Raw genomic sequence first — 23,225 nt, forward strand, 5'->3', positions numbered from 1 at the left:
TAGTTTGACAATGTTGAGGGGATTATTCGTTTAGCAGAGTAATGGCATTTGGGAAGAAAACTCTCCTTGTGTCTAGTTGTTGTGGTGTGCAGGGCTCTATAGCGTCGTTTTGAGGGTAGAAGTTGAAACAGTTTATGTCCGAGATGTGAGGGGTCTGTAGATACTTTTAAAGCCCTCTTTGTGACTCATGCAGTATACAGGTCCTCGATGGAAGGCAGGTTGGTAGTAATTGTTTTTTCTGTAGCCTTAATTATTCTCTGAAGTCTATGTCTGTCTTGTTGGGTTGCAGAGCCAAACTAGACCGTTATAGAGGTGCAGATGCCAGACTCAGTCATTCCTCTGTAGACTTGAATCAGCAGCTCCTTGGGCAGTTTGAGCTTCCTGAGTTGGTGCAGGAAGAACGTAAGAGATGAGGTCTCCAAGAATCTTCCTTGAGATTCAACAATGTACTGAACTAGTTGACTTGTTCTAAGAAGTGTATTCATTATCACCTCCAGCATGATGTGTAAATGGATCCTTTGAACAGCTGTTGGGATGGAGTTCTAGGGCTAAGTTCCCTAAAAAACATCTGGTTGGTCTTTCTTGGAAATCGGGGGCTAGGCCTTTAGTTGGTTCCAGAAGAATAACTCCCTCTTCCACCCCAAAAATTACTTCCCAAGTTCAAACTTTTTTCCAAAGTTTGTTTATTTGTTTATTAAATTTCACCTAAACTTACCACCACTTCTATAAAGATCCCAATTCTGTTTTCTCTCCTAACGCCTCCCTAATAGGCTTTGCAACTTTTATGGCAATGGATGTAATAATAGCTCTTTGGTGGTGCCCAAACTTCCATTTAGAGGTTTGATCGTTTTGGTTCCATAGAGAAATAGAAGTTGAAATGTCTTGGGGTGAAGCTAAAAGTCAGGAAAATTTGTCCTGATTCTATATGCCTATTATTTTGATGAAGCAAATAAAGGGGTTTGCCTGCCCTTGAAAAGCTTTCTTATTACGTGGACCTTTTTTAAATAATTGTAAAGAAAACTGAAAAATTGTAAGGTAGATGCACTGCTTTCATTTGGAAACTCCAGAGTTTTAATAAGGGGTTGTGTGGGTCTCATTTTTTAACCTTGTTTGACTGTAGATACTATGTTCTCACGAAGACTCGGCTTATTCAGAATTCCTTTGAATTATATGTGGGAGATCAATTTCCCAAATAAAAACGTGCTGAGGTCTAATAAAAGGGAATATCATGGAGCTAAATTTATAGAAGCAGGGGGTGGGGGAAAAATCCCAACCAACCCAGAGTTCTCTGGACAAACGTGAATGCCTGAAGAACTTTGCAAAGCCAAGGGAAATTCCAAAAACACACCTGAAGTCAGAAAAGGATTTTGCAGACCTAAAATCCTTCCTCTTGAATCCAGATAAACTGGACCTGGAAAACCCGACCCAACATTTTGTTGCAAGGGGACACACTTGCTTGTGGAAATTATCCTGGAGTTTGCTGCCAGTCTTTTCAGAACCACGCAAATCAGAAAGGAAGACGGGACGGGGTTGGAAAACCCCCACGGCTGGAAACGAGGCCAGCCAAATGCAATGGGAGTCTGTGGCAGTTTGTGTGCTGCCTGCCTGCCTGCCTGCCCACCTATCTGCGTAAATAATTTTGTGTGTGCTTTGTGCCGAGGACCTGCGGCCAGCTTTCTGTTTCTCTTCAGGCAGAGCCCATCCATGGAATTGGAGAGGGCCTGTTTGGCCAGGGAGGGTGAATTGATTCGCTGTTTAGATCTCCTGTGACACGGAGGGGTGGGGGGAAAAAACCCCATGGCACCTGGCTCTTTAAATACCGCTGGCACGTTCGTTCGATGAATGCCATCTGGGGAAACGAGAAGGTTGGAGAAGGGAAATGTGGCTTTGGAAAGAAGGGAAAAGCCCCCCAACCAATCCTGGGGGTCGGGGGGAAGGCTTCTAGGTCTCTTCCCACCCAACTGTAGTGGCACTCTCTTGGTATTTTTATTTTTTTGCATTTTGAGGTCAGCTTTCTCTCTCTCTCTCCTTCCTGAGCAGAAACGTTGCCTTGGGCCTTGTGGCCAGACTTTCTCTCCTGGAATGGAGCGATGCCAGAGGAGAGAGAGGTGGGTTGAATCCCCTGCTCTTCCAGCTAATGACGCTTCCTTGTGCTTACGTTTCATTAAACCTCCGAAATGGCTGAAGAGGAGTCAGCAGTGAGCATGCTCGAGTTAACAAACTGCACCCATAGAGGGAGATGGTGATGTGAAGAAGGGAGGACTTAATGGATGGAAAATCATGGGTTGTTTCCTCCCCCTTTCAAGACAGGACCAGAGGTAGGCTGAGCTGCCTGTCCCCTTCTGGATTGGGTGGAGAGGCGTCAGGAAAGGGCTCTGGAGCTTCCTGGCCAAAGCTGGCATGGGCTTTGCAAGGGGTGGAGAGGACAAGCTCCCTGGGTTGGCCCTTCAGACTTGGAAACCTGTCGGCCTGAATTTTGGGGCAGGGGATTCACCGCCAAAGGGAACGGACGTGGCTGGTTGGGCTTTGCGCCGGATTGCGCTTCGCCCATGGAGCTCGGCTCCATTTTGCAAGAACTTGATTTAGCTTTCACACCCAAACTGCTGGCTGGGGAGAGGAATGCAGTATGCAGCCCGTTTTTCCACCTCCTCCTCCTTTCCTTCCTCCTTCCGCCTTTTGGTTCATTGATGTGATATCCTTTTTGTTTGTTTGCTTGTTTGTTTGTTTGTTTGTCATGCAGAGTAGGGAAAATTAATCCGTTCCAGAAATGGAAAGACTGGGGGTGGAGTGGGGGGGGTGCAGGAAAATGCCTGGTGTTTTGTTGGGATCGAGGGGGCCTGCCCAGAAGAAAGCAGCCCTTGGACCCTTGAAGGTGTCTTGGGGTTGGGAGGATTGTGGTAAGAAGGTGTGTGAAGAACAGAAATGCCCATTGTGGCTGCTGGAGGGAAGCTGTTGGGCGTTTTAGGCTGGCTGAGAGCGGAGCAATCCCACGGTAGCTTTTTAACCAACACATCTCTTCTTTTGGGGAATCCAAGCCTTCTTGCACCTAAAATCTTTCTTGACTTGACTTGGTTTTGCGGCCTGCTCTGGGTGTGTGGCTACTTTCGCACACGGGGAAGTCAAATAGACCAATATTGATCCCAATTTGAAGGATTAATAATTTGGAAGAAAGTCTCCATCCGTAGAGAAGATCCGCCGAGTGAAACTTCTTCCCTTTTTTGTCCTGACGTCAATCTTGCAACTAAAAGTCTCTTCCTGATGAGGTCGTTCCCAGCAGGAATCATTTCTGAAATAGGAGGAGAACTGTCAGGAAGGGGGTCTGGTGTGTGGGTGTTAATTTCATTCATCTAAACTTTTCCTCCTTTTGTCAAGGTTTTGAAAATTAGGCCCCGTAGGGGGAAAATTGGCAACTTCAGCGACTCAAAACCTGTTGGGCCACACTCCCCCCCCCCCCGTGTGACTTTCCATCCAGATCGAAGTGGATAAAAGATCTGGCAGTAGAATGAAACGGGGGATCCTTTTAGATCGGGGAGTGTAGTGAGAATTGGGAATGCTTGCGTGAGATTTGATAAATTTGGAGACCAACCAACCAACCAAGTGGTGTTCTTGATGCTTTTTATTATCTCATCTTCAAAATAAACTGCGCTGTCCAACATTCACTGATGGTTGCCTTTAGGAAGACAGGTCGGTGAGGGTTTGGGGACTTGAATTCGATCAAGCTGTTTTGTTCTTCCTTAAATATAAGTGTCTCTATATTAAGGTAGATTGGTTTGTCGCCTGCCCGTTCTTCACCCCCTTAGCAGCTCCGTTTCCCTTCCGTGCCTCTGTCATTAGGAAAACCTCTGTCTCTGTGGAGGTCTGGGAACGTCTGATGCGCCCTCCTTAATCTGGCGATTCTTCTGTGGACCCGTCTTTGGACAAGGTCTGCCCTTAAAGCCCAAGAGGCAGCTGATGGTCATGGAGACAGTTGTGAATAAGAGTATTTTGGACCCCCAAAGCAGCTGGATCCCCAGCCCCTGGTGTGTGCCAGTATTGCCAGACAGAGAGCCCAGAAGATGCTGGAGAAGCAAGGAGGGGAAGCAGAACACCTGCAGCAGCTGCCGAAGGCACGCAGCCCGGTGGCAGCCATCTTATCCCACCTTCAGGGGCAGAACAACACGGCCACCATCTTCCCAACCACCTCCAATTCTTTTCGACTTTTGCCAGGGGTGAGAGGCAGGGGGAACTAAACCGCCCCCCCCGGGACCGAAGGGCGAGATTGATCTCAACCGCCGGCCTACCTGAAACGCGTTCGTGAATGTAAAAAAAGCCTTATGCCTGATTCAGAACACAACCTCCCTCCCTCCCTCCTTTTCTTCCCAAGCAAGATATTTATTCATACGGTCGCAGCTGCCACTGTAGAAATGAAGCCGGTTTTGCTTGATGGTTGCTGAGGGTCCGTCGGATTTGAATCCATGGTGGGCCAATCAAGGAGCTGGGAAATTGGGGATGCAGTTGTGTATTTCTTCATAGGTTTTAGCTGTGTAGTTGTGTATTGCTCATATGTTTCAGTCTCTGGGATTGATTAAAGGCCTGGAGACGAACACATAGGAAGAACGGATGCAGAAAAACTGGGTATGAGAGAAAAGAAGGACTGGGGTGGCAGGATAGCAGCCTTCCAGTATTTACAGGGTTGCCCCAAATGGCGGGGGAGGGGGGTAATTGCTTTTCAAGGCAGGACGAGAAGCAACGGATGGAAACTAACCAAGGAGAGAAGCAACCTGGAATGAAGGAGAACCTTCCTAAAAATGGGAACAATTAACCAGTGGAACTGCTTGCCACTAGAAGTTGTGGGGGCTCCATCACTGGGGGCTTTTAAGAAGAGACTAGGCAATAACCTCTCTGGAATGGGATAGGGTCTCCTGCTTGAGCAGGGGGTTGGACTAGAAGACCTCCAAGGTCCCTTCCAGCTCTATTCTGATTGAATTCTGTAATGGGATGTGAATATGTTCAAATGGTTTTTCGATTCAGCCCATATTTCCTTTCTTTGTGTGCGGATATTTACAGGGGCTGCCAATCTTGCTACGTTTTGATCTCCCCTATAAATGTTGTGTCTTGGGATTGGCATTAGGGATATAAAGCGAAATATTTTTCATCTAACCTGAAAAACTTGTAGACTTTTTTCCCTTTGAGAGCTCTCTGTCTTCACCAGACGCGGGTTAGCTTATACAGTTGAGAATCACGATAAGGCTGCACAGGTCCATTTATCCTCAAGGCAATTAAAATTAGCTCAGTTACATGTAATTCAGCAAAACCCTGGTGGAAGTAAGAGCCTTCTTCTTTTTAGGTAAAAGAAGGTTTTGTTCTTCCTAAGAACAGGACAAAAAAAACAAAAAATTCCCCCAAGAATTTCAAATGTCATTTGGAGAGAATTAAGCAAAGAGGAAAAGTTTTCATGACAACTGGGAGGACGCATTCTCTAAACCAAGAAGTGATGTTCTTGTCTAAGTCCAAAGAGATACCCTCATTCCCTTCTTTTGTCTGTTAATTTTATTGATTTATTTATTAAATTTATTTGTCACCTGTCTCGTATCAAAACAACTCTGGGCAGCTTACAGTATTACTGGTTGCAGCAAAAATAGAGGTAACCCTAAAAAGAACAGACTAGGCATAATCGAATCAAGTTGATTACAGCCAAAGACCACAGAGCAGAACAAATAAAAACACCCAAGGCCTATCCACTTTAAAATTCTAGAATAAAATAATAAATATCAGATAAAATCTAGGAATAAGTCTCTGATTTTTTTTCCTACTTGTTGATGACTTGAGTTTGAAAACATTGATGAAATAGATTGGGTGAGAGTTAGCGAGGTGGTGGAAATCACTTTGAACAGTGCTTCATGGTGAAGATAAAATAAATGCATATATTTTAGTCAGCCGTGCAGTGTTGTTCCACCATTTCATTCATCTGTGATTGAACCTTTTCTACTTTTGAGTCTTGAAGGTCTTCCCTTTGTACTTCCGTCTTATCATGTTGACGCAAAACTTTGGTTGTTCTTCGGCATCAGATTGGATATGACTTTTGATACCCAAATACTGTATTTCCCTGAAAATAAGAGCCAACCGGAAAATAAGCCCTAGCATGATTTTTCAGGATGCTCATAATATAAGCCCTATCCCAAAATAAGCCCCAGTTAAAATAGTCATCCAGACAGATGCATTTAGTACCCTATTTCCCCCAAATAAGACATCATTTGAAAATAAGCCCTAATGCATCTTTTGGAGCAAAATTTAATATTTGGGGGGAAATACGGTATGTAGACCGGTTGAGCAAGTCAAGACTATGAGTTCAGGAAGGATCTTCTGCATTTTTGTTAATCCTCAGTGAAGGCCCGCTGGAGAGCTCTGCAAAGCTCTTCCTTGCCCACGGCAAAGGCTACTCACACTTTGCGTTGTATAGGATGTCACCCCAAAGCTAAAGGTGCTACCAAACTGATGAAGTGTCTTGGATGGGAAACAAACTCCAGTTGCCTTTGGAAAAAGCACCTTTGGGGACAACCATGACCTGGATGACTGAGAATCGCCATAGACACTGAAGGTGCTACAGTAAGTCATCTCTAAAGGAAGAAAGTGGAAGTTAAGTGTCAATGTTCCAACTGATGAACCCAACCAAAGCAAACATACTTGAGACGTTCCAATCCCTGAATGCAAAACTTTATTGAGTGCATCATTTCCTGATGAAAGGGCAAAGCCAGCTCTAGCTGATTCCTGCACAAACTCACATAATTAAAGAATAGAATTCTCCCTCCCCCATTAGTGCAGGTCACATAGTCCAATCGAGTGTCATTGTATTGTTTTGAGAAAAAAGTCTTCGTCTTTGGCAAACACCTGCTGAAGTGTCCTTGTCTCTCACGGCTTGTATTCTTGATGTCTGGAGCCTACATTTCATCTCACCTTTCTTCCCTGGTTCAAGCTGCAAAGCAGTAATGTTGCCACATCATAAACGTGCTTCGAGCTTCTCATGAAGGGTTGATAAGAATGAGGCTTCTTCCCAAACCACATTTAAGGAGTTGCAGAGCGTCTGAATGCAGCCAGTGTCATTCTTCATGTAAGGGGTTGATCAGAAAAGAGCAAGAATAGATCTTTCTGTTGCTGAGCTATATTCACACATGCAATGGTGTACTCTTCTCACCCATCCATCTCTTTGTCCCCTTAGACCATTGCAATTTCCTGCTGGTTCTGCTTTAAGATCTAGGATTTGAGCCGATGACGCTCCTATCCTTCCTTCGACGAGTGGAGGGAATCGGGGAAATTCTGGAACTCAGCCCACTGCTCATAACCAGGAAGGAAGCAAGCTTTGCTGGTACAAACAGCCTTTGTCCTGTGTGCTGGGTAACAGATGTGGAAGGCCCTCTGGTGCAGAGTTGACAACCCAACTTGAGGATTGAGGCAGAGCGGTGTTCCCGAGGATCGCAGTCCTGAATCTTTCAGCGCAATCGTCCTTTCCCTCCACTGTGTTCCCCAAAACTTTGCCCTTTGGGGGGGGAGCTTTGGTAGCAAGGAAAGGTCAACAGCTTGGTGGACTGAGTCATATTTTCAGAGTTCTTGGTGAAACAAACTCCCCCTGTTCTAACGTTGTAAATTAAATTTCAAGGGTTGACTGTGCTTTCCATATCCAAACTTAGAAGTAAGGAGGAATTTCCTGACACCAAGAACAATTAACCAGTCGAACCACTTGCCTCCAGAAGTGGTGGGGGCTCCATCACTGGAGGCTTTCAGGAAGAGACCGGACAGCCACTTGTCTGAAATGATAGAGAGTTTCCTGCCTGAGCAGGGGGTTGGACTAGAAGACCTCCAAGGCCCCTTCCAACTCTGTTATTCTATTCTAAAAGCTTAAACCCGTCTTGCCTTGGAGTCTAGCTCCTCTCGGCCTCATGGGCAGTGTAGTCTTTGAATTGTGGCAACGTGGGTCTGCTGTGGTGTTAACGGGGTGGCTCTAAGTAGGAGGTGGCTGGTGGATTCAGAGCAACGAGGCCACCAAAGTAGCGTTCTTGTCCGGGTTGTTTTTTTTTTTTTTTAGTTTGTGTCTACAGCGGTCTCCATCTTGCCTTGGATTCCAGCTCCTGTTATTTTGAAGTTCTATACCTACTGTTGCTAATATTTTAATATTTATTATTTTTATTGTAAGCTGCCCAGAGTTGCTTTGCAGAGTGAGATGGGGGGAGATTCCTGGATCCAGGAATAAATTGTAGTGTGGCGATTTGAAATTGCTTTGGAGAAAGCCTCTTTGAGACAGGTACGCTGCCTCCTTGGCTCACCTCCTCATAAAGTTCCAGTGTGAGTTTAGAACATAAACCGATTTCCTTCCCTGAGATGGTGCCTTAAACTCCTGAGGTTTAGGAGAACAATGGAGGCTGTTTTTCCATTGTTCTTTTTTTTTGGGGGGGGGGGCAGGCCAGAAAGACCATCTTGGTCTACCGTCTTGTTTGCTTAACCTTTTGTGGTTCTTTCATTGGTGAGGGATGAGGTGCAGAGTATTCAGCAGGTTCTGACCGGTTCTGGAGAACTGGTAGCGGAAATTTGGGGTAGTTTGGAGAACCAGCACATCCCCTTTGTGACTGGCCCCGCCAACCCCATTTCTTCTCTGCCTCCCATTGAGTCCCAGCTGATTGGCTGGGTCTTCTTTGGTTGCCCTGCACAGGAGAACGGAGCTGGAAAGTAGGTTAGTGGGGTGGAGGGGCATCCTTGGGGAACCAGTGGGCTCTCACACTCCTAATTTCCTAGGCTTCCTTTTGGAAACAGCGACTTACGGTGGCTTGGCTGTTGCTCGCTTAAACTAAAAGACTTTTGCAATTTCTGGGGCCTGATCGGGAGGCTTGGAAATCTCCCCATGTCTGTTAAAAGCATAGCTTAGAGTGGTTTTATCAAAAATTCAGCAAAATGCCTGTGATATTTTCTTGGAACTGAAGCCTTCGGTGCCCGCCCCCCTTTTTTTCCCTCCTTCCTTTTAATTTGCCTTTTAGTGGCTCTCCAGGGAATGATTCAGTGGTTGGGGAGAAAATATCAGAGATCCTTTTGCTGATGCAGTTTAATTCTTCTTCTCCATTGAGGTGGTTGAATGGACACCATTCAATTCAAAATAGAACTGGAAGGGGCCTTGGAGGTCTTTTAGTCCACCCCACCTGCTCAAGCAGGAGACCCTCCATCATTTCAGACAAATGGCCGTCCAGTCCCTTCTTCAAACTCTTCAGTGATCGAGCCCCCACCACTTCCGGAGGCCAGGAGTTCCACTGGTTGATTGTTCTGACTGTCAGGAAATTCCTCCTTAGTTCTCGGTTGCTTCTCTCCTTGATGTAGAGTAGAGTAGAGTAGAATAAGAATAGAATAGAGATGGAATAGGAATGGGAGTAGAATAATTTTATTGTCACTTTAACTGTAGACAAATCAGCACACCTTTCTCAGGGCCTGATAACCTCTTCTGGAAGGGGCTTGTAAGTCACGGAAACTTCTCTCACCTGGCCCAACGCCTGGTAATTCTGACTAGCCTCAGAATGAAAATGTCTCTTTCCCGTCAACCAGGATGATAGGAAACAGGCACTACAACTTTGCCCATCGTTTTCTCTTTTTTGAAATCCATAAAACGGAAGGGATGAAATGACCTCTTCTAAAAAGACTCTGGCTCCTCATCTGGTTCGTTCAGATGATGGGAGAGCTAATTCAGAACCGTTTTCCCCCTTGCCCCTCTTCAGGGACCCCCCAGGTGAAGGAAAAGTCATAGTGGGCGGCTAGGAATAGCTGAAAGATTGATGCCAGGTTCAGGGTAGGCAGGAATGCCGAGAGACTCCATCCAGCCCGCTCCTTCTCTGCCGTCCCCTCCTCCTCCTTTGCTCCCCCATCGTGTTCCCAGCATTGGGCTCTTCTCCGGGGAGTCCTCCGCTCCCTTCCTTCCTTCTCACGAGGTGGCCAAAGCCTTTAAGATTCCTCTTCCGGATCTGGCCTTCTAAAGGGCAGTCAGGGTGGGTCTCCTCTGGGACCCACCGGTTGGATGGCCATGCAGTCCTGGGGACTCACAGGAGTCTTTTGCAAACTGCACCAGACTAGGTGTACCCGATTCCTGCAACCATTCGTGAGTGACGATATACATCAAGGAGCGCGGCTTCTCATGTCAAAGTCACCTGGACTTTCCCGCGCTCAGAATATCGGAGCCTCTTTCTTCCCAATTTTCTCCCTTCGGCTCCCCAGAGAGATGGATGTCTTCTTCTGACATCTGTGAGCCACTTGTAGCCATGGATTTGGGTGTCCTTGATGTGTTCGCCTTGAAACGGCTCACAAAAAGGGGAAGGAATTCCAGTGCGCCCCAAACATGGCGTGACTTGCAAAATAGAAGCTAACCGGGATGGGATAAAAGGAGAGAAAAAGAAAGAGGTAAATAGGTCTTCCGTTTATGGACTGGAAATTATCTGCCTTTGAGGGGTTTTTGTTTTTTTAGTTTTGTTTTTCCCTACTTGCAAACAAGTTTCTGCTTTTCTCAAACAGACGCATAAAAGGAAACAACAGATTTGGCTGATTGTAACCTCAAAGTTTCTTCTTTCTTGGGCGGAAGGCATCTGCCCATGTTTGCCTGGTGAGAAGGAAAGGACCTGACCGACCGAAGAGACTGGGGAGGGGAGGGGAGGGAGGGGTGTCATGACACGAAGGATATTCTTGGGGTGCCTTTCTACCAGGTAAGGGTGGGGGGTTCCTATAGTTTTGCTCTTCAAAAAGTCCAAACCCCAAATAAAAGGCTGGGTTTCAGCAAGTCCTTTCTTGAGAGGAAACCGCACCTTTCCTGGCTGTTTACCTCACTCGCCTTTCCTAAGCTCCAGCGTCCTGTATGGGGAGAATTGAGTCTTTGCAGCGGGGAGGAATTTGGGGGCTGCCCCGGTTCTCACAAACACCTGGCATCCTCTGGGAGTTTGCAAGGGGGACCGTTCAACTCCTCTTTCCTACTTGAGTTAGAGCTTTGGAGCACGGGCCTTCCAAGCTTTTCCTTCCTTCCTTCCTCCCTCCCTCCCTCCCTCCCTCCCTCCCTCCCTCCCTCCCTCCCTCTCTTTCTTTCTTTCTTTCTTTCTTTCTTTCTTTCTTTCTTTCTTTCTTTCTTTCTTTCTTTCTTTCTTTCTTTCTTTCTTGCCTTTCCCCTCCCTTTAAGCATTTCTAGACTGGTCCTTCTTCTTCCTTCCTTCTTTCAGGACGTTGCAAGGAAAGTTGCTAGCCTTGGGGGAGCGAGACATTGGCAGGGAGGGGCAGGGGCGGTGAGACCTCCATGCAGAGAGCCTCCCTCCCTCCCTCCCCTCCCTCCCCGGGGGTGGCAAGCCCCAGCTTCTGTTTCCCTGTCAAAGAAAGATGGCAGGTCGTTGTGAGCCTGTAAACAATGCAGTTATGAAATGGCAGAACCCCGGCGAGCTGAGCATGCTCAGAACCGGCCGGTAGGGGGAGGTGGTTGAGAGAGATGATCTAATTCGGAGCAATTTTGGGGGATGGAAAAGCAAGGCCAGGCGCCTTTCCTCCCCTCCACCCACCATGACAGAGCAGGAACGAAGCCTTGAAGGCCTCTTCTTCGCCTGGGAGATTGGCAAAGGCTTGCAGCAGCCCTTGGGGGAAAGCTGGACTCCTTGAGTTGGTGAAGAGCCCTTGACCGACGTTCCATTTCTCCGTCTTCTTTTTCCCCTCGTCCTCCTCCTCCTCCTCTTTCTGCATGCCCCTTCTTCTTTCTTCTCTCTCTTCTTGCTTCCTCGGGCCTTTGGTTCCCTCCTTGTTCTTGAGTTGGGCAAGGGGATAATAGGTTTCCTCCCATTCCTGCAGATCTCTCTCTCTCTCTTTCTCTCTCTCTGGTCTGTCTGTCTGTCTGTCTCTCTCTGTTGCATTGGTTTCTTCCACTTTCCTTCTGAAGACTTGGCTTTGGACAGGAGGAAGGCCTAGGAGGGAAGGAAGGAAACTGGGTCCTGTTCTGATGATTTGGCTCTGATTCTGTGGGGTTTGTGTGTGTGTTTGTCTGCAGGCCTACAGGATGGGACTTTAGTTTCTTAAAAGTAGGTGATTTTTTTTGGGAGGTGGGTGGAAGGGAAGCACGTCTGCACACCCTCTCTGGCCAGCCCTTTGGCCTCAACCATGTTTTCTCCTTGTTGCTCTTATAGATCTTCTTAGGGGACCAGAAATGCTAAAAAATGGGCTGCTTCCTGCTTTCAAGGGGGCGGGGAACCCGGTGCATTGAAGGATGCTAGTTTACCTAAGCATGTTTACGTTGAAGTAAGTCCCGTTTATTTCACTTTAAGGCTTACTTTGAGGTAAGTATGCTTAGGAGGATGTTTTAAACTCTTGCGTTGCCCCCTTCCCAACGTGGCTGCCCAGAGTGATAAAAAGACTGAAACGTCTAACAATCTTGCAATACATATCTCTATCTATATATCTATATATTTATATATCTATATCTATATATCTATATCTATATCTACCTACCTACCTACCTACCTACCTACCTCTCTCTCTCTCTCTCTCTCCCCCTATCAGGCTAAGCAAGGAAGTGTTTTGACTTGTTTTTGGTTGGGTGCAAAGCTTTCGGGATTTCTTTTCTTTTATTGTTGTTGCAATGGCCCTTTTGAAAACAATTCTTATTGTGTCTCGATTCTCCCTTCGCCTCTTGTTTCTTTTGGTGGGAAGTCAGCAGCAAATACTAGAGATCAAAGCGGGTAGGAAGAATGGGCCATCAGAGGTGGGAAGGTCTATTGTGTCGGGTTTAAAGGGTTACCCAGAGGACAGTGAAACAGTCAGCCATGACTTTCTGTCCCTTTGTTGCCTCCTTCAGTTGATGATGCACAAGGTGATTGCAACTTCCCCTGGGGTCGAGTGGAATAAGGACACTGTAGTCCCATTCTCCCACATTTTCCAAACTAACTTTTCTCTCGAGTCCAGGTGTTTGGGAGGTAGTATTTTAACAGAATGACCAAGGTGGAAGGGACGTGTGAGCTCTTCTAATCCACACACACCTGCTCAGGAAAGAAAACCTCTATCAGTTCCATGTCTTCAGAAAAACCTCCAGCGCTGGAGCGTTCACCACTCCTGGAGGCCTCTTGTTCCACTGGTTAATTGTTCTCACTGTTAAGAAATTTCTCCTTGCTTCTAGGTTGCTTCTCTCCTTGGTTGGTTTCCATCCGTTGCTGTTCTCCTGCCTTCGGGGCTTTGGGGGATAGCTTGGCCCCCTCCCCTTCTTGGTGGCAGGCCCTGAGATATTGGAAGGCTGCCATCATGTCACCCCGGTCCTTCTTTTCCTTAGACTGGACAGACCCAAGTCCTGCAACCGTTCTTCAGTTGCACCATTTGGGTGTCCCTGTTTCATGCCTCACCCTTGGCATCACCACATCACACCTGTTTCAGCAGTCCAGGGCTGTAGGCGAGCAATCGCTTTGGCAAGGCTCAGGCTGGTTAGTGATGAGAACCTGGTGAGGACTCCCTTGGCGCTGACGCTGGAAGGCAGAAGGGTTGAAAGGGGAAGATGGCGCTGCAGGGAAAAAGGAACGTGGCCAAGGAGAGGAAGACGCACCCAGTGGTTCTCGGGGTTCTAGTCAGCTCTAGTTTTGTGGGCCTCTTGAGATTCCTCCTTGCTCCTCGGTCTGTATGTAGAGGCTGCTCTAGCTGCAGAAGAACCAGCATTTTCCACAGTCAGAAGTTGACCTCTTCCTTTTGGGGAGGTGGGGGAGCGCTTGATTCAAATCTTGCCCAAAACTTAAGGGAACTTTAGGAAGGTTGCCATCTCAGGGTGTTGGTCATCAGGGCAGAATGTGGACTTTGTAGCCGTCCTCTTCAAGAGCACTGACCATTTGGAATCAGGGGTCTTCTTCACTGGACGTTACAAAGTCCTCATCCCGTGAAAGACCAGAAGATCAAAGCCAGAGCGTGCCGTCCAGTGATGCCGTCGGCTGGCTTGGTGGCTTCCATGTTGCTTGACCGTCTTTGGCTTTCAAAGATTGGTGGGACTGAGGATTTGCTGGGAAGCGAGTGGAGCGCCCAGGCCCCCTTGGTCCGAAGAACGTGTCCTTTCCCCATTTCCTCATTTCCAAACCGCAGGGGAGAGTTGAGCATCAAGTCCATTTTTTTGCCCCCCCCCGCCCCCTTTAAACCAGAGCCCCTCTTCCACCCACCCCCCTCAGTGTTGGCTTTAAGAAGCGTAGACTGTCTGCCTTGGGAGCCCTTCTCATCTGTCTGGCGGGTGCAGCTTTGGATCCGCCACCTTTCCACAAACCCTCTAGCGACCAAACGTTGGTATTAATCACTCACTCGCCATAGGCAGGAGAATGGAGACAGGCAGCTGCAGGAAAAAGGGGAGGAAATTGAAGGAAAAAACGAGGCTTTTATTCTGAAAGGACCTCGGCTGGGCTGTTGGCTTTTGTTGGATCTGCTGCTTAAGCTGACATCTCTTGGCTTGGGAGGGCTGGGTGTAGGGTTTCTCTGCCAATCAGAAGCGGGGCGATTGGGGCATGGAGGGGCCTGAGCTCCAGGAAAGTTTTAAGTCTTGCCTTTAAGTGGGGCGGGGAGGGCGGGGGGTGTAGGTCCTGCTAGGATCGCGGGGACTGCTGGCACGTTGAGGCTGGGGAAAGAGCGGGGTGGCCATTGCGGGAAAAATAATAATAATAATAATAATATTTGCTTCTGATTTGGTTTTCCGTGCGGGGGGGCCGGGAACTCCAGGAGTCTTGGGTTGAGCTCTTCATGGTTCTGGTTTGGTGTGCATAACCTTCCATTTTGGGCTGGATCCAGAAAGGAGGGAAAGGTTTCCTTGGGAGCTGAAGCCAGGTGGTTGTTCCCTGCGTTGTTTCTGAAATGCTTTAAAAAAAAAAACCCCAAACTTGGCGAAAACAGCGGGTGGGTAGGTGGGCTGTCTTTTCTCCTTGCGAGACAAAGAGCCAACGGGGTGAGGGGGCACTTCGACCCCTGGCCGTTGAGTTTGGGGGCTCAGCTGAGAGAGCTAAAGAGGGAAGAAAAACACGGTGTTTTGGTGGAGAGCCATAAGGGGCAAGACGGACGGAAGCAAAAGAAGAAAAAAAGGGGGGGGGTTGTAAAGGTTGAGCTTCAGATGTTGGCCAGGCTCCTTAAGAGCAAAAAGAGGCCCAAGCGCCAACCCGAGGGACGCTGGGCTCCCTTTTGTCGAAGGGTTAGACGCCCGTCTGGCATGGTTCCCTTTAGCCTTGCCTTGAGCCCAGGCTAAGCTTGGCTTTGGGAGGGTCTTCCTTGCACTACAGAAGTGAACAGGAACAAGAGCTGGTGTGTCTGTGTGTGTAATGGGATGCTTGCCCCAAACCCTTTTTGCGGGGGTTGCTGGGATGTAAGTTAAGGAAGTCTTCAGCCAAGGTTTTTGAAGGCCCAGGGACACAGGGAAGTTAGAATAGGGACCGGTGAAAAGAATCTTCAAAGGGGGGAGATAAGACATGTGACACTTCACAAGCTTAAAATCCTGCCCGTTCCTCAGGTTCGGTCTTGACTCCAGAGAGAAGGTCGCTTGGTTTCAACGAGGTTTGGAAGGTTTTTTGAGGCCTGTCCTGCTGCCGCTCCCTTCTCCGGATTCCTATTCTAGCTAATGGAACTTATGTGCACCAAGACAAAATTCCTCGTGTGTCCAGTCACACTTGGCCAATGAAGAATTCTATTGTATTCTGTTTAAACACCGTATCGCCCCTGAGACAAAATGGGATCATTTTTGATGATGTGGCTGGCCAGGCTTTAAAAAACTAAACTAAACTAAACTAAAAAAACATTTGTTCTTTGTGCATTCTCAAAACATATTCTGGGAATGCTGGTGTTGAGTGGTGCTGGAAGCCATGAGTTTAACTCTGATTTTTAGAGGACATAATCTTTCTTTATGATGGTCATGCTTTATTCGGGGTTGGATCTTTTTACTCCCACGCCCTCATCTAAATATTGTCTGGGTTTCTTAAAAATGGATTTGCAAACACATTTATGTTGCTGCGTACAATCCATCCTATGAGATATGACTTATATGCTGCAGATTGATCTAAAAAAATGTGCTAAGTAGCAGCTCCAGATTTTAGGACTTCTGAATCATCCTTGTTCCTATGACAGTCCCATAATTATTTCCACCTTTAAAAAAAACAAATAAACCCAGAGAATTTCAACTCAATATTCCAAGAATAGAGTATAATTATTTGTAGCTGGGGTTGAACTGTGGGATGATCTCTGAACTTGGCTCTTTGCTTGCAGACGTTTCATGAACATCTTGACATGTCTACAAGAAAACAACCAAGCCCCCCAAATCACCAAGGACCATTCAGAACCCAAATAAGCAAGACAACCCAACACGGCTGATTGCTTGTGAGATGCTGTAGAGATCAGGGTTGAGTTTTTGAGTCGTCTTTCAACCACCAGTGGATTTAACCAATTTGCCTTTCCTAAAATCGCCATACCGTGGAGTAAAATGGACCAATGACTTGGTTTAAATCATAAAGTGGACATTGACCTGGGGTGGGGTGTGGGGTGTGGGGTTGAATTCCCAGAAGGAAGAAGGTGAGTTCAGAGAAAGAAGGTAACACCCAGAGTTACCTTGAGGGAAGATGGGCGGCCTGTAAATTTTACAAACCAATTAATCTTTGGAGTCTAGACAGTCCACTTCCTTTCTTTGTGAATTGTAGAGATTAAAGTGCTTCTTGTTCAGCAGTGTGTGTTGCCTCTTCATAAAGCCAAACACTGCTTATTTGTTTATTTATATTCCCTGTTTCTTAACCCTTTTCTTCCTTCTCCCCTTTAGCAAGCTCCGATGAGTAAGGGAGAGACCAGACGAGAGAACTGTATGAAGACAGAGCTGTTGAAAGACATCACCAACAATAAAGAAGAAGGTGAGTCCATCTTTTAAATCCAGACTGTCCTCTACCTTTCTTGCATATGGAGAGCAATGACTGGACTGCCACAGATTCTCTTATCTCCAGTTAAAATGTTATCAGGGTAAGCATAATCAAAGTCCTTTCTTAAGATTACAACAGCCGAGGTGTGTTCTCTTGCAGATCTCTAAAAGTTACCGTTGGTGATAAATGCCAGCATTCTCCTTGGTCTTCGTCTGATTTGGATCCAGGCCTAGACAAAATCCAGCAAAATCTTCTTGCTCTAGATCTGAGAGCATTAACGCTCCGAAGTTGTGGGTGCTCCAACAGTGGAAGTTTTAAAGAGGAATTTGGACAATTGTCTGAAATATTATAGGTTTCTGGCTAGAGCAGGGACTTAGGCTAAAAGACCTCCAAGGGCCCTTCCAACTCTTGATTATTCTGTATTCAGTCTTTGCTGTCCATCACATAGAACTACACGAGAATATAATTCTTTTAGGAGTAAATTCTCCAATCCCATATGTGGTGTTAAAAACATAACCCATTTAATATTCATGGGCTACTATGATTCTCTGTAGATTTTTGCTACAGGTTGTAGATGCAGGAACCCCAAAGAGATTTTGTCTTTCAAAGCATGGACTTTGGGACAGGTGTGAATCAGACCAGGATAACACCGTCAAACAACGGCTTAGAGCTGTATGTAAAGCTGAGTTGACTTTCATCAATGAAACAGTACTCTGTACTATTATAGTGTCAACTATTTGCATTAATAATACCAGCTGGCATTATGAATCCTTGCCCTTACAATGAGGTGCTGTAGGAGAAGAGCAAGCAGAGCTTGGGAGAGTGGAATTAAGCATGTTATCAGCTTAGAATTGTTGCATTCCCACAAGCGCTCAAGAGTCCGTTTCATGGACTCTTATCTGGAGCCAATTCAGTGTTGAACTTGACCAGATTCTTGGGTATAGGCTTGAATAAATCTATGCTGCAACTTAACTGGTGGTCCTAATTTTTTGAGCCTACACCTGCAATTCTTTCCTCTTGGCTTCCCCTCATTTTCCTCTCTCTTTCTCTAGGATTTAATGCTATGGCCGCCGGCGATGGCGCCATAGACAAGCAAGTTGGGGAACTCAAGATGGCTCCCGATGGCGAGACCAATGGCCCCTTGGAGTGCAGCGAATTCAAGAGCCACCCCAGCGTAGCCAAGAACACTCAGGACAATGCAAAATTGAGCCAAGGGGACTCGGTGGCCAAGCTGAGCCGGATAGCAGAAAACGGATTTTCTGAACGAGATGGGGATGCCGGGAAGCCAAACCACCTCAAGGCCAACGACTTCACCCAGACCACGGTGACGGGCAGCAATGGGTACATTTTGCCCAAGCAGGCGGCTCAGGACCTGCCCGTCAGGACTTCGAACAGTGGCTTTGCTGCCCTGCCAGGACACGCCGCAAAGACCCTTCCCGCCGGAGGGAGCAAGGGGAGAACTTTGGGCCCCTTTATGCAAGCGCAGGGCTCTCTCCCGGCCAAGTTTGGAGACGGGGGCGGCAAGGACCCGGAAGCTAAAAAAACAGGCGGGATCAAGGTGCACCGAGCCCGGAAGACCATGCCCAAGTCTCCATCTCACCTGGTAATGTATATAGCCATAGCGGCAGCCCTTCCCGTTGCTTCACGGCCCTCTCTGACCGAGTCAGCCAGTTGCCCCCAGCAACCTGGGTCTTCATTTGACCCTCCTCGGAAGGATGAGTTAAGGATCGAACTGCTGGCACTTGGCACAGCCAGCGGCAGTCCTGCATTCTAGCCACTGCAACACCACGGAAGGAAGGGAGGAAGCAATGCAGTAGCCCCTAGGTTTATATGCCGATTTATATATGAAGTTCCTATTTGGGATCTGCTTCTATCCTAACCCAATATTCTTTCACCGAACGGATTTTCCTCCCTCCTCCTGCGTCCTTTTAAGTGAGGTTTCCCACTCTTTAATTCCCCCAAAATATATATATATATATATATATATATATATAACAATCCCCTTCCTGTTTTCCAGCATACCAACAAAGACCCCAAAGAAACACGGACGCCTAAGGAAGACGGCAGCAAAGCCGTTCTGGAATTCGGAAAGCCCGCCTCACTGTCCTCCATCCCCGGCCTTCACTCATCTCTACCTCAGAATCAGAGCTACGTGGGCGCCTCAAAATCACAGACAGGTAAAAGGAGGAAGGCTCAAGGGTTTTGGAGAGCTGGTGACCTGGGGTTCTTCCAGATCCTTATCCTCCCACATTTCCAAGTTCTGTCAGGTGTCTGAAGGAAGTGGCTCCCAGATTCTATCAGATCCAGTCAGAGGGTGGTCATCCTGAGAGCAGTTGGTATTAGATCTTTGGCACTTTCCCTCTGTGTAAGTGTGGGAGAGACAGAAAGGAGAGAGACAGAGAGGAAACAGAGATGAGAGAGGAAAGAGAGATGAGAGAGAAGAGAGAGAGACAAGAGAAAGAGAGGAAAGACAGAAGCGAGAAAGAGAGGAGAAAGAGACAGAAAAGCGAGAGAGAGAGAGAGAGAGAAGAAAAGGGAAGAGAGAGAAGCAGAGAGAGAGAGAAAGAAAAAGAGAGAAGGGAAGAAAAGAAGCTGCCTCCTGCCTTCTCCCTGCTCCTCCTCCTCCTCCTCCCTGACGGTCCTTTCTCTGTCTCCTCCTCTGCAGCTACTTCAGTATCTCGGAAGAAGAAACGAAGGATGGGAACGTATAGCCTGGTTCCCAAGAAGAAGACCAAAGTTTTAAAGCAGAGGACGGTGATTGAGATGTTCAAAAGCATCGCTCACTCTCCAGGCGGCAAGGTGAGAAGCGGGAAGAAGGTGATCAGATGCATGAACAGGTGCCGTGACGTGGGATCTGCCGATCCAATAAAGCTCAGAAAAAGGACCGAGGGATTTGTCTGTCTTCCCCTGCCGCCCCTTTCTTCCTGATTTGCGGAGAGAGAGAGAGAGGTAACTTCAAACGGCCATTAAACGGACTGTTGGAAGTCAGGGACTACCTCTGCTCTCCGTCTCGGCTGAGCCCTGGCTTGGTTCACGAAGGCCCCCTGACCCTCATGGGCTGGGCCGGCAGAACACCCGGAGCCTGAGCCAGCAAGCCGTCTTGCGAGGGCTCAGCCTGAGAAGAGGCGTCCTGGCCTTCTCAGGTGCCCCTGGGAAACGCCCACCTCTTGGAGCCTGTCGAGAGCCATAGCTAATCCCTGGAGACACCCTGGAACTAGAGGGGCTGCTTAGCGAACGGAATAACAAGAGTTGGAAGGGGCTTTGGAGGTCATCCAGTCCAGCCCCTACCCCCATGAGGGCGAGCCTATGGCACGACATCCGTTGCCAGGGGCTCTTCTGGTTTCTGGCACGCACGTCTTCTTTGCGGTCTCCGGGGCCCCGGACAGGCCATTTTTCAGGCCGTTTTCCAGGATATTTTTGGGGCTGTTTTCAGGCTGGTTTTTGGGCCCAAAACGGCCTGAAAATGGGCCTGAAAACAGGCATGAGCACCATTGCCAGCTGGTCTTTGGGTTTCCAGTGCTCAGGATCGTGCATATATGCACATCCCGCGTTCCAGTTTGAGCCCTTGGAGCCGAAAAGGTCTGCCATCACTGCCCTACAGCGTTTCTGACCGAGGGAAGTCCAGCCTTTTCTCGGAAGCCTCCAGGGATGATGATGCTCCCACCACTTCCGAAGGCCACTTCTGTTCCCTTTGGTTGATTGTCCTCACTGTCAGAAAGCTTCTCCTGTTTTCCAGGTTGAATCTTTCTCCTTGTTCGGCTTCTGTCCATTGTTCCTTGTCTGGCCTTCGGGGGCCTTGGAGAATAGCTGGGCCCCCTTCCTCTTCCCCGGGGCAGCCCCTCAAATATTGGAAGGCGGCTAATTTGTAACCCTAATGTCGTCACAAAAGTGTCCCAAATAAAGGGCCGTGGGAATGTCCGGGAGCTCTGGGCTCACCGTTGACTCTGGTGTGTGGGAATCTCCAGGCTGAGAAGGACGAGGGCCGCCCCCACATGAACGGGGAGCGATTGGAGGTTGATTCCGAAGAAGACGACTCCGATGAACTGGAGGAAGAAGATGAACGCGGAGCTGACCAGGTCGCCACGTTTCCCATGGAGGAGAACAGAACCGCTAACGAAAGAGACTCGTCGGACCTTAGCAATACCAGAAAGGTGATCTCTCTTGGTCCTCTGGTGAATGTGGCCCCTTGCGTGGGAGGATGGTGGCTGTGGGTGCCCTCCAAGGTTTAGTTTGTGGCACACCTTCTCGAAACCAGCATCCCCAGTCCAGCTGAGGCATTATGCGAATGCAGACAGGAGCTGGCCCTTTGGCCTTTCAACTTTCCTAATTTAGGGAGATACCAGGTTCCACCTCGTCACGTAGTAATAGCCCCAAAAGTGCAGTTTCCCCCCCCCCCCCCCAAAAAAAGTGCATCTGGACTTCCTTGTGTTTTTTTTCCTTCTTGAAAGCATTGCGCTTCTCATCAAGAAGCTTCTTCGGTTCGGTTCTGACCTAGGTTTCCCAAAAGCATGAAGCCGACTCCTCGTACCGACAAAACCCCTTTTATTTAGGTTACAGCGAATTCCTCTCCAGCAAAGTCCTGGCAAACAGCCTGTCAAGAGATTTTACAACTCCAGACCTTTATCAGACTGGGAGAGCTGCCAGGCTGATATCTTCCAAACGCCACTCTGTAGCAGCAATTACTTGGCAAGAAGTCAGGAACAGATCTTCACCCTAATGAATCGAACTAATTGTCTCCTGCAAACCCCACTCCCCTTTCACTCCCCTTTATTCCCCCTGGGAGGGGCCATTCACCGTCCACCTGTGCCTTTACTCCCGAGTTGAGCCTTGTTCCTTAGCTGTTCCCTTCTCCTGGCGGCTCTGCGCATGGGCATATTGGGAACAGGCTCCAGCTGTTCTTCTGCCTCACTGATCTCCGACTCCGAAGGCAGCCGATAACTGTCGGAGGGCCCTGGCCCCATCTCTGCCTCCGAAGCAGAGCCCTCGCCAGAACCTCCCCCAGACTCCAGGACTGGCCCAGGTTCCTCCCCAACCTCCCCACTGTCCGAATCTACTGCCAGCTCTGCTGGCTCTGGTGGGCCACAATAGGTTCAGAATTGAGGAAGCTTCCTGGATGAGAAAAGAAACGTTTTCAAGAATAAAACCCAAGGAAAGTCCGATTGGCTTTTTGGCAAAGCTCCTTCTGGGAAACCATGACCTGGATGATGGAGAATCTCCATAGACATACAGGCCAAGATAGTGGACTCCACAGCCTACAGATCTGAAAATGTAATAAAAAAAATATTAGAACGTGCAGAAATGGATAGATTAACACTTAAAATTAAGGAGAACTCAATACTTTTTCACACGGTATTTGTTCTATCAATGGCTAACTAGCAGAAACAGAAGTTAGAAACGTGAAAGCGTAAGAGATTGATTAATTACATAAGGAAGGTTTGCTCCATCCTTTCACCAGCAGTTATTGCCTTCTCTGTTCTCACGTGAACTCCTCTTTGTCCGTCGCAGATGGTGGACGGAGAGTCGGAGGAGGAACAAGATTCTGGGGACTCTGTTGAAGAAGAGGAAGATGGCGATGAATCGGACTTGGTGAGTGCTCCCTTTCTCGCGCCATGCTCCCAGGAGGAGCCCAGGCCCCTGCAGGCCCAGCAAAGGAACCCAGAGGCCGATGAAAGACCCCCGTCTGGTTTGCCTTGTCTCCCTCCCTTGCCGGTCCAGTTTGCATCCACATTGCGGTTGGTTTTCTTGTTCCTTGTTTTGCTCTTTTGTTGGTTTCAAGGGGAACGGTGGATTTCCATTAAAGCCTGTTGCTTTCTCGTCAGGCCTCAGCGGAGGTCTGCTCCTGGTTGCCAGGTGCCAAGGCCGAGGTGCGGTCCAGACAGGCCTGGCCAGAGCTGGAAGAAGCAGGAGAGAAGCAGGCCCATAGCCCAGACAAGCCCTGCCCAGGGCCGAGTTCTGCAGGAGGCAAGGCAAGACACGGCGCAAGGCTGTTGCTGCTGCTGCTGCTGCTGCTGCTGCTGTTGCTGCTGCCGCTACTGCTGCTTCCTCGTCATCGAGAGCCAGGGCTCAGGCTGGGGGGCTCCCTCCCCACCCACTAAGCCGTTAGCCTGGTGTGTTGGGCTACACCTCGCCTCATGCCCCTGCCAGAAGGGCTGACCAGGCCAGGTGGAGGAGGCCGTAGGCTACCGCAGGGCTTTCCAAGCTTGGCGGCTTTAAGGCTGGCGGACTTCCAGCTCACTCCCTGAAATCCTCAGCCCGCATGGCTGACTGGGGGAACTCTGGGAATTGAAGCCCACACGCCTGAAAAGTGTCCGTGGTTGGAGAGCCCTCGTTTATGCAGCCAGATTTGTGGGACTTCAACTC

The 23,225-nt window shown here is 48.3% G+C and overlaps 1 protein-coding gene across 14 annotated transcripts in view; it reads left to right on the plus strand.

Moving 5' to 3' along the window:
• EHMT1 (euchromatic histone lysine methyltransferase 1) overlaps positions 1-23,225 on the plus strand; it is a 69,065-nt gene that overhangs the window by 14,119 nt on the left and 31,721 nt on the right. For 5 of the 14 annotated variants that reach the window (XM_026712498.2, XM_026712504.2, XM_026712502.2 and 2 more), the window contains exons 2-8: positions 16,772-16,859; positions 17,918-18,468; positions 18,883-19,042; positions 19,531-19,664; positions 20,831-21,016; positions 22,371-22,451; positions 22,685-22,831. In XM_026712498.2, coding sequence (XP_026568283.2) covers positions 16,772-16,859; positions 17,918-18,468; positions 18,883-19,042; positions 19,531-19,664; positions 20,831-21,016; positions 22,371-22,451; positions 22,685-22,831 — 1,347 coding nt within the window. Of the gene's footprint in view, positions 1-2,185; positions 2,319-11,497; positions 11,639-12,241; positions 12,265-14,681; positions 14,806-16,771; positions 16,860-17,917; positions 18,469-18,882; positions 19,043-19,530; positions 19,665-20,830; positions 21,017-22,370; positions 22,452-22,684; positions 22,832-23,225 lie in introns of those variants that run through there. The other 9 variants (XM_026712505.2, XM_087914646.1, XM_087914644.1 and 6 more) reach the window with 8 other exon arrangements.

The sequence above is a fragment of the Pseudonaja textilis genome, chromosome 17, assembly GCF_049901715.1.
Source record: "Pseudonaja textilis isolate UNSWEBS1 chromosome 17, rPseTex1.2, whole genome shotgun sequence".
In the NCBI taxonomy this organism is placed as follows: domain Eukaryota; kingdom Metazoa; phylum Chordata; class Lepidosauria; order Squamata; family Elapidae; genus Pseudonaja; species Pseudonaja textilis.